The sequence below is a fragment of the Lolium rigidum genome, chromosome 6, assembly GCF_022539505.1.
Source record: "Lolium rigidum isolate FL_2022 chromosome 6, APGP_CSIRO_Lrig_0.1, whole genome shotgun sequence".
NCBI lineage: Eukaryota > Viridiplantae > Streptophyta > Magnoliopsida > Poales > Poaceae > Lolium > Lolium rigidum.
Window position 1 is genome coordinate 27094461 of NC_061513.1, and position 9517 is coordinate 27103977.

The window sequence follows — 9517 nt, forward strand, 5'->3', positions numbered from 1 at the left end:
CTTCCAATTTTAAAAGATCAACATCAGAGGCAAGTCTATCAACCTTAGAAGCAAGAATATCAATTTTATCAAGCTTTTCCTCAACAGATTTGTTAAAAGCAGTTTGTGTACTAATAAATTCTTTAAGCATGACTTCAAGACCAGGGGTACACTCCTATTATTGTTGTAAGAATTCCCATAAGAATTACCATAACTATTACCATTAGCAACAGGATATGGCCTATAGTTGTTACTAGAATTATTCCTATAAGCATTGTTGTTGAAATTATTACTTCTATTGAAGTTCACATCAACATGTTCTTCTTGGGCAACCAATGAAGCTAAAGGAACATTATTAGAATCAACATTAGATCTACCATTCACAAGCATAGACATAATAGCATCAATCTTATCACTCAAGGAGGAGGTTTCTTCAACAGAATTTACCTTCTTACCTTGTGGAGCTCTTTTCGTGTGCCATTCAGAGTAATTTGTCATCATATCATCAAGAAGCTTTGTTGCCGCCCCCAAAGTGATGGACATAAAGGTACCTCCAGCAGCTGAATCCAATAGGTTCCGCGAAGAAAAATTCAATCCTGCATAGAAGGTTTGGATGATCATCCAAGTAGTTAGTCCGTGGGTAGGGCAATTTTTTACCAAAGATTTCATTCTCTCCCATGCTTGAGCAACATGTTCATTATCTAATTTCTTAAAATTCATTATGCTACTCCTCAAAGATATAATTTTAGCGGGAGGATAATATCTACCAATAAAAGCATCCTTACATTTAGTCCATGAATCAATACTATTTCTAGGCGAGAGATAGCAACCAATCTTTAGCTCTTTCTCTTAAGGAGAAAGGAAACAATTTTAATTTTATAATGTCACCATCTACATCCTTATACTTTTGCATTTCACATAGTTCAACAAAATTATTAAGATGGGCAGCAGCATCATCAGAACTAACACCAGAAAATTGCTCTCTCATAACAAGATTTAGTAAAGCAGGTTTAATTTCAAAGAATTCTGCTATAGTAGCAGGTGGAGCAATAGGTGTGTAATGTAATCAACACAAATATCCTTAGACAAAGCATCGATGTGTTATCCCTAGTGGCAACATCACATCCACAACCTTAGAGGTTGCTGTCACTCCCCCAGATTCAATGGAGGCATGAACCCACTATCGAGCATAAATACTCCCTCTTGGAGTTACAACTATCAACTTGGCCAGAGCCTCTACTAGCAACGGAGAGCATGCAAGAACATAAACAACATATATGATAGATTGATAATCAACTTGACATAGTATTCAATATTCATCGGATCCCAACAAACACAACATGTAGCATTACAAATAGATGATCTTGATCATGATAGGCAGCTCACAAGATCTAACATGATAGCACAATGAGGAGAAGACAACCATCTAGCTACTGCTATGGACCCATAGTCCAGGGGTGGACTACTCACACATCGATCCGGAGGCGATCATGGCGATGAAGAGACCTCCGGGAGATGATTCCCCTCTCCGGCGGGGTGCCGGAGGCGATCTCCTGAATCCCCCGAGATGGGATTGGCGGCGGCGGCGTCTCTGTAAGGTTTTCCGTATCGTGGCTCTCGGTACTGGGGGTTTCGCGACGAAGGCTTTAAGTAGGCGGAAGGGTAGGTCAGGGGGCGTCACGAGGGGCCCACATAGCAGGGCCGCGTGGGCCCCCTCTAGGCCGCGCCGCCCTAGTGTGGCGGCGCCCCGTGGCCCCACTTCGTATCTCCCTCGGTGTTCTGGAAGCTTCGTGGAAAAATAGGACCCTGGGCGTTGATTTCGTCCAATTCCGAGAATATTTCCTTTGTAGGATTTCTGAAACAAAAAACAACGAAAACAACAGAATCGGCTCTTCGGCATCTCGTCAATAGGTTAGTGCCGGAAAATGCATAATAATGACATATAATGTGTATAAAACATGTGAGTATCATCAATAAAAGTAGGATGGAACATAAGAAATTATAGATACGTTTGGGACGTATCACCGGGCAATGAGACGAAAGGGGCGAAGGCGCCTTTCGCGAAGCCGTGGAAGGCGCCGGCTCCGAAGAAGAATCCGGAAGGCTGGACTGATGATCAGTGGCATCAAGACTGTCTGCGTTGGAAGATGTCGACAGCGGAGCGGAAAGGACGGAGGCGGCGCAGCTGGAGAAGAAGGCGTTGGCGGCGCGCGCACACCAGCACGCGCTGGCCGGGTTTATCGCTGCCAACAACGCGAGCCCATGGAGTACGTCGGTGCCGACGTACATTCCGGGAGTGGTGTCTCCGTTGACATCCGGGTTCTACGACTACGGCCCCTCCACCACTCCCGGGTGCGTGACGCCAAACTTGTCATCGCACTACCAGGATACGCTGCCGCATGGTGGTTTCAACCCCAATGCCCACTTCTACTCCCCGACGTACGAGCAAGCGCCCCAGCGCGCGCTAGGACCTGGTCCGGATGGCGCCCCGTTCACTGGCCGCAGGGGCCCGCTCGAATTCGACGGCGCCGGTGTTGAGGAGGAAGAGGGGGGTGGAGGACGACGATGAGGATGAGGACGAAGAGGGTAGCGACAAAGAGTACGACGAGGGTGCCGGTGAGGATGTCGATGATCTCGTGGAGGTTGACGTGGATCGCGTGAGGAAGAAGAAGGCATCGGGCACACGAGGCCCCAAGTGGACGCCTCTGGAGGATCAATGTCTGTGCGAGTCATGGTCGACGGTGAGCCATGACTCCATCATCGACGCCAACCAAAAGTACGAAAAGTATTGGGCGAGGATCAAGGGCGTGTTCGATGAGCACAAGCTGATCAACAGTGACTACAACAAAGTGACAATGAAGAGGAGCCAAAAGGCAATATCGACACGATGGACCATCATCCAGGCGTCGGTGAACTTGTTCCATGGGTTCCATCACGAGATCGAGACCAGAGCCGACAGCGGCAGCGACGTCAGCCAAATGGTACGACTCTTTCTTACATAATCTGTAGCGCCTACATTTTGTTCGATGAAATGATTGCGCTTCCTTTGGTTAGTTTGGCAAGGCCATGGATTTGTACCGGAAGAACTCGGACGGGCATAAGTCGTTCGCGCTGATGCATTGCTATAGCAAGCTCAAAAAGAACCCAAAATGGCAGTTGACGCACGTTTCATTGTCGAAGGGGAAAGCCACCATTGATTTGGATGCGTCACTGGCAACAGCGGCAGGGCGTCCTATCGGCAACAAGGCTGCCAAGGCCGCCTTGGCCGACGTTGCGTCGTCCAAGAAGACGCATGCGTCGATCACGCAATGCCTCGTCGAGGTCTCCTCGACCTTGCTCTCGCGCCACAAAAAGGCGGACGAAAGGTGGGCGGTGATGCTCAAGAGGCAAGAGGAGAAGATGGAGCTCAAGAAACGCAGGAACGACATGTTCGTGCTAAGAGCGTCGACATAAGGAATGTCTCCCCGGACGCGGGCGGCACACAACTTTTTCAAAGGCCAGATCCTCGATGACATCGAAGCAAAAAATGGCGGCGGCAGCGACAGCAACCCCAACCCCAGAGCAAGATCCGGCAGACGCGTATGCGACAACATATGCTACTACACCTGCGTTGGGCTCTGCCTCGGCGTCGGCGACGGAGCATGCACACCGGGCAGATCACGACGAGTTCATCGTGATCGACGGTCCTACGTCGACTCAGGATGCGCAGTCGGCATCGGCGTCACCCAACCCCTTCCCCTTCTTCTAATTCTTGCGTCGGCCTATAATATGATTGCGCGCTCAGTACTTTGATCGCTCCTACTCGGATCGTGACGACTTCAGCGGGAACGATCTCTTTTGAATGCAAACTATTTAAATTTCTGATTAGGGAGGGCGTTTGGGGATGCGGCTGGGGGCGACGTTCCCCAAACGCGGCACGAACAAAACTCGTCCCTCAAACACTCGATCCGGTGCCGTTTGAGGGGCACGAGAGTGAAGATGCTCTCAGCTTTCAATTGTACTTCCACGTTGGGACTGAAATGGTGGAGGTGACATGGCCGGTCGTAGAAGAAGTCTTGCTGAAAAGCCCTGGACCGCGCCTGGCCGGGCCGATGGGTCCGGTCCACTCCACTACAAGCACCGGCCCACCTTTGGAATGGAAACGTCAAGCTGAGAGTCCAACCTTGCAACTTTGACCTCCTTCCCCTTTCTCCAGGCTCCAGTCCAAACCCCTGTTTCCTCTCCTCCCATCCCATTCTAGGGTTTAGGGTTTTGCCGCCCGCCCGCCCGCCACCATGCGCCACCTCGCGCGCCTCCTCCAGCGCCGCCTCGCCCTCCCCTCCGCCACCATCCTCCCCACCCCGCCCTCCGCCGCCGCACCCTTCTCCACCTCCAAGCGCGCCCCCTACGCCAGCCGGGCCAAGCCGCGCCCGCCGCCGCCGGCCGACAGCCCCGCGGAGGACGACGCCTCCCAGCAGGCGGCCGCGGCCGCGGCGTGGCAGACGGAGAAGCTCCCCAGCGAGCTGCCCCGCCCGCCCACCATCCCCTTCCAGCCGCGCGTCGCCAACGCCATCCGCCTCGTCGGCACCGTCGGCGCCCCCGTGCAGCTCCAGCGCCTGCCCGATGGACGCTTCTCGGCCGTATCCGTGCTCGTGCAGGACCGCCGCACCGACTTCCCCAAGTTCTGGTGCGATCACAGATTTCTCTCACTCTCTGCTGCGCTTAGACGGTGATCGCTCGCTTGTGTTTGGTACGGGTCGTGGTTAGGTTCAGATTGCTGGTCTTGGTTTTAATTGCGGTGAAATTATGCAGATTCTCAGTACGATTTTATAACCTTTGTATGTAGGCTGAGACATGAAAGTGAGACATCCCTGTTCTGTTCCATTTTCAAGCTAACCCTCCTAACGGATCCAGTAAAGTATCTGTTGGAAGATTTTATGATCAAACACTGAACTTTTATCACTAAATTGAAGTCCATAACTGATAGGATCACCAACACGTCGAAAATGTGTTAGTGGCCAGCATAAGTATAGCGTTTAATAGTTCCAGTAGTCCAAAACTGATAGGGATCACTACATATTCAAAGGGTTGTCGTGCCCTATATGGTACTTGTGCATATGCATAGTTCCAGTGTATCGCTGCAATATCTCAGTATGGGATTGCGACTTTTTTTTTTTTACTTTCAGGATCCCTGTGATTTTTCAAGACGACTTGGCACAGATAGCTGCTTCTCACTTGCAAGAAAATGACCTTGTCTATGTGTCTGGCCAATTAACTGGAGATGTTCCGCCGTTCAAACATGCTGATGGCCAAGCAAATATTCAGGTATGCATCTGTTGTATGTACTGTACTATTATGTTTTGCCTTCCCCTGTTATTTGTAGAAGGTTCACATAAATGAAGGGTAATCTTGTTCCTCTGCAATATCACATTTGTTAGTAGCTCCTTACCTTGTACATACTTTATTTACGGAATATGAGGGAATCCTGATAATAACACTATTATCACTTGTGAAAATGAACAAGATGATACTGTGGCAAACATGATTGGATGAAGCTAACTAACTGGATTTACTATCTATGTTACAGGTTTTAGCAAATTTGCTGTCATTTGTTGATAGTAAAGCCGTGGCAACGGATGTCATGGTGGATGAAGAAGAAGGGTTTAAAGAGATTGCTGAGGCCGAAAAGAAAGTTGAACCAACCAAAGTTATCCCTAAATCCCCAAGACGCCAAACATTTTCAGGTTCTAGTTTGGTTCTCAGCTATATCAAATTAACCCCACTAATACGATTACCTTGTTTGGGCAATGCCAATGAGAAATTATCATTCCATTAGAACAGAAGAGAAAATTGCACCTGGATTTTTTTATTTGCTTGCTCATCTTTTAAATTTAATACTCCCTCCGTATCGGTTTAATTTGACTAACTTAATGTGAGATATATGTTACAAAAAAAATATATCACTGGAAACTTTAGATGTTATATTTTCTAATGATATAATTTTTGTGTTATATAATTTAGATTACATAGGTAAAATTGGTGGCCTAGGTTCACACATAGGTCTAATAAACCGATATGGAGGGAGTACATAGTTTTATTATAGTAGTAAATACCAATCTATACTGGAGTTTCATGGCTATCAGTAATATACTTTCTGATGGCTTTACTGGCATCTCTGTCATTTCGTAACTGTCAGATATTTCAGATGTCTTCTTGCCGGTGAAAACTTTTGAACCACACTTTTTTTTTTGATAATTCAGTTATGACTTCACTGAATTTATCCTGTATACCAAATTAATGAATGCGAGTAAAACAGGAATCCTCCGTAACTATGCACCTTTGCCTTGGTACCATACAATACTGTAGCGAGATATTTATATGCAAATTGATTAATAGATGAATTATCAAGACGTGCCTTTTTAGGCAGTCATGTATGTTGCTTGCACTTGACAAAGCATGTCGCTTACTTAATTACAGTAAACAGTTTTTTTTTCTATGTTCTGTTTTATAATCTGATCCCAAATATATACGGCAATACCCTTGTTGTGTTGTTGCATGATGGTGTTATATTTTACTCAGAATTTAAAGCCAAGCAGGACAAGTTCAAAGAGCTCTGGAATGATGTTCTTGCCAGTCCACTTGATTGGATTGATAACCGGCCTGCGAAGGCGAATGGATCTGTGAGCATGTTGTTTATATGTTTATGTTTACTCTGTTGAAAGTAAGATACAAAACTTGTCTGCCCCTAATTCTAGCATGGATTTATTTTCATTTCGAGTGTGCAGAAAAATCCAAAGTATCCTGATTTTAAGAACAAGATATCAGAAGATGCACTCTGGCTTGACTCAGCACCAACGCATGTGCTAGAAAAGTTGGATACTGTGACCTTTAATAGTGGCTACAATGCAGCTAAAACATACAAGCCTGCTAATTATAGCATGGGAAGAGGTTACATTTTAACCTGATAGTTCTCACTTTTTCTGTTCTTATTTTTTGATACTAATATTCAGTTTGAACAGCTTCTAATACAAGCTGGGGTAATAAATCAAAGACAAGCCAAGCTGCTTCTCCTGAGAAACTACAAAAAGAAGGTAAGTATAAAATTTGTTTGTGTTTCCTGTATTTACATATTACATGCTACTAATAATCAAATTGTGTGTGGAATACATTCCATTATCTAACCTTAGCAGCACAAGTTTCTTAAATATGATATCTGCCTGTTTCTCTTGCTCCTCTTCTAGTAATGTGATTATTTGTGCCTGAGCATCTCACAACCATTCTTTTATAACCTCTTAATGTGATCTATCCTGTTAAGATTGTCTAAATACCCTGATGCCATTTCTTAGTTCCTTAACAGCACATATTGTGTATTTTTGTATTTAGATGTGTCTTATGGTCCATGTTTCTTAATACGAGTTTTGGTCAATCATTTTAGCCAAACTTACTTTTTCTGCAAGTTGGATGTTTGCACTTCACAACCTGTGAATATTTCTTTGCTAATGACGCCCATGATTTTTCTTGCAGCTGACTTGTTGAAAGATCTGGTGGACAATCCTCAAAAATGGTGGGACAACCGTATAGACAAGGTCAGTCTCTGAACGTTTTGGCATAGTCTTTAATTTTCTTAGCTGGTCCTAAGGATTATTCTGTTTTTTTTTTTTTTTGAAATTCAGAGGTCACCTAAAGCCCCTGACTTCAAGCACAAAGATACCGGTGAGGCTATATGGTTAAACACCAGGACACCAAGTTGGGTTACAGATGCCCTGCCACCGGCGAAAGCCAGTATGGGTAGCAAAGGAGGTAGAAGGCCAGAGACCCTGCTTTCTTGACCTGGTTGAGACAGCCTACGCTGTGCAATGTGCGTTCTATTTTGCTAAATATTCAGGTTGTCTCAGAGTTAGCATTCTGCAAAATTAGTAGAAATCTCTCTGCTAACTCATGAGGTTCAGGTAGAGACTACTCAAGATAATATCTGGCTTAACCTCCACCATTTGTTAGTAATAGCCATGCGGATTGTGCCTTCGTAATGCCATACCATGATGTAAATAGCATTTCCAAGTCAATTCGAATACATATTAAGCTCCTTCAGACTTCAGAAGGCCTCAATCTCGTTCAAATCAACTATGGCTTTCAGTTTCCTGTTATTGGTTGTTTGTTATACTGTGTCATGGGATATTGGGATGAGGAAATACGTTTTTGTTTCAGGATGCATGAAGTTATTTTATTAAACATTGCAATCTTATCATGTCTCTTCTGTAGTCTTGCTACGATGGGCCTGGGGTTGTCGTTGGCCCATGAAGCTGTTTGGGTCGTTTGGCCTTTAGCATTTTTAGCTGGTTATATCATTATCGCTCAAAATTTATCGTTAGTTGTGTTTGCATGTTTTGCTACCGCCTTTTGGGTACATTTGTTTCCAGTTTCTATCGCTGTAGATAACCATTTATTTTGAAGGACTGGTGTAGTTCTCAAGATAATGTTCTGCTAGTTTAGTGGTGTTGCCGTCAGAAATTTGCGGGATTGACAATTCTGCATCTAATGGCTTGTGCAGTGCAGCAGATCAACCTCAGCTGAGCTTATGGCATTCCATTCCATGGACATTTAGTTTGAGGCCAGAAATCAACATCACCTGGTGTGATGGAAAACCAGCCACGGAAAGCCAAAAGGATACTCTGAGATGACAATTCCCAAGGCATGGCTTGCGTTCCAATTCCAAGTGCAACCATCACTAATTATTAGTGTGCAAACATCTAATCTTTGGATATGTACCACCGAACAATATTCTCTGGACAATCACAAACGGGAAGAGGAGAGCTCTCAGGCCCAAAAAGCCGAGAAGTAGATGCTACTACCACTCCTCCATAGATGATGGTATCTTGAAAAGACCAGACCCAAAACGCAGCCCCCTTCGTTGCTTTCGGAGGCCACGGGCCCCTACCACCCACAGACTTCTGCCCCCCTTTCCCTTAGTGCAGCCGTTGACCCAAAGCTAGCTTGTTAGCCTTTCTTCCCTCACTTCGTATCATTGCTCATCAAAGCCTCTCAATCAGTCCAAACCTCATCTCCAAATGCCCATGCCTTGCCCTCCTTTTCATCCCTTAAATGGTCTCCCTCCCACATAGGGTGCTTGTGATGGGGTTTGCTTTCTTGATCCTTTTTTTTTGGAGGATTCCATGTCTAATCTACTTCCATCTTTTTCGTGTAGATAGGTGCACGTTGGCTTCTTAAAAGTAGTAGCGTAGCATTGGTGCTTCAGCTTTAATGAGCATGCATATGGCTGTCTTGGGTGAGGACGACCTCACATTCACAAACAAGAGTCCACTGCACGTTATGTCGTGCTCCTAAACCCCTTGAGAAAATCGATCTACTCCATCTCTGGTGACCTCTTCTTTTTTTTTGTTAGTGAGTCAATGGGTATCTCTAACTGGATATAAGGAAAATAGATATGGCGTATACTAGGGCACACTTCGTTAGATGTGTACATGAACTCTAAGGACCCAACTTTGCAAGTGACATGTGTTTAGCTCGAGAAAACAGAAAAATTATCTTCATCCATTTCTTT

At 45.4% G+C, this 9517-nt stretch overlaps 1 protein-coding gene across 1 annotated transcript; it reads left to right on the forward strand.

Moving 5' to 3' along the window:
* Positions 1 to 4253: 4253 nt before the first annotated feature.
* On the forward strand, positions 4254 to 8082 carry LOC124665274 (protein OSB2, chloroplastic-like). The gene is made up of 8 exons (XM_047202694.1): positions 4254 to 4645; positions 5145 to 5283; positions 5546 to 5702; positions 6538 to 6638; positions 6744 to 6906; positions 6978 to 7049; positions 7483 to 7544; positions 7632 to 8082. Exons 1-8 carry the CDS (start codon positions 4254 to 4256, stop codon positions 7785 to 7787), a joined length of 1242 nt encoding a protein of 413 aa, XP_047058650.1. The 3' UTR covers positions 7788 to 8082.
* The last annotated feature ends 1435 nt before the right edge of the window (positions 8083 to 9517 follow it).

Coding starts and splice junctions, on each gene's coding strand:
- LOC124665274 (XM_047202694.1), top strand. CDS start 4,254: ATGCGCCACCTCGCGCGCCTCCTCCAGCGCCGCCTCGCCCTCCCCTCC. Junction 5,703..6,537: donor AAGACGCCAAACATTTTCAG/GTTCTAGTTTGG, acceptor TATTTTACTCAG/AATTTAAAGCCAAGCAGGAC. Junction 6,907..6,977: donor TAATTATAGCATGGGAAGAG/GTTACATTTTAA, acceptor CAGTTTGAACAG/CTTCTAATACAAGCTGGGGT.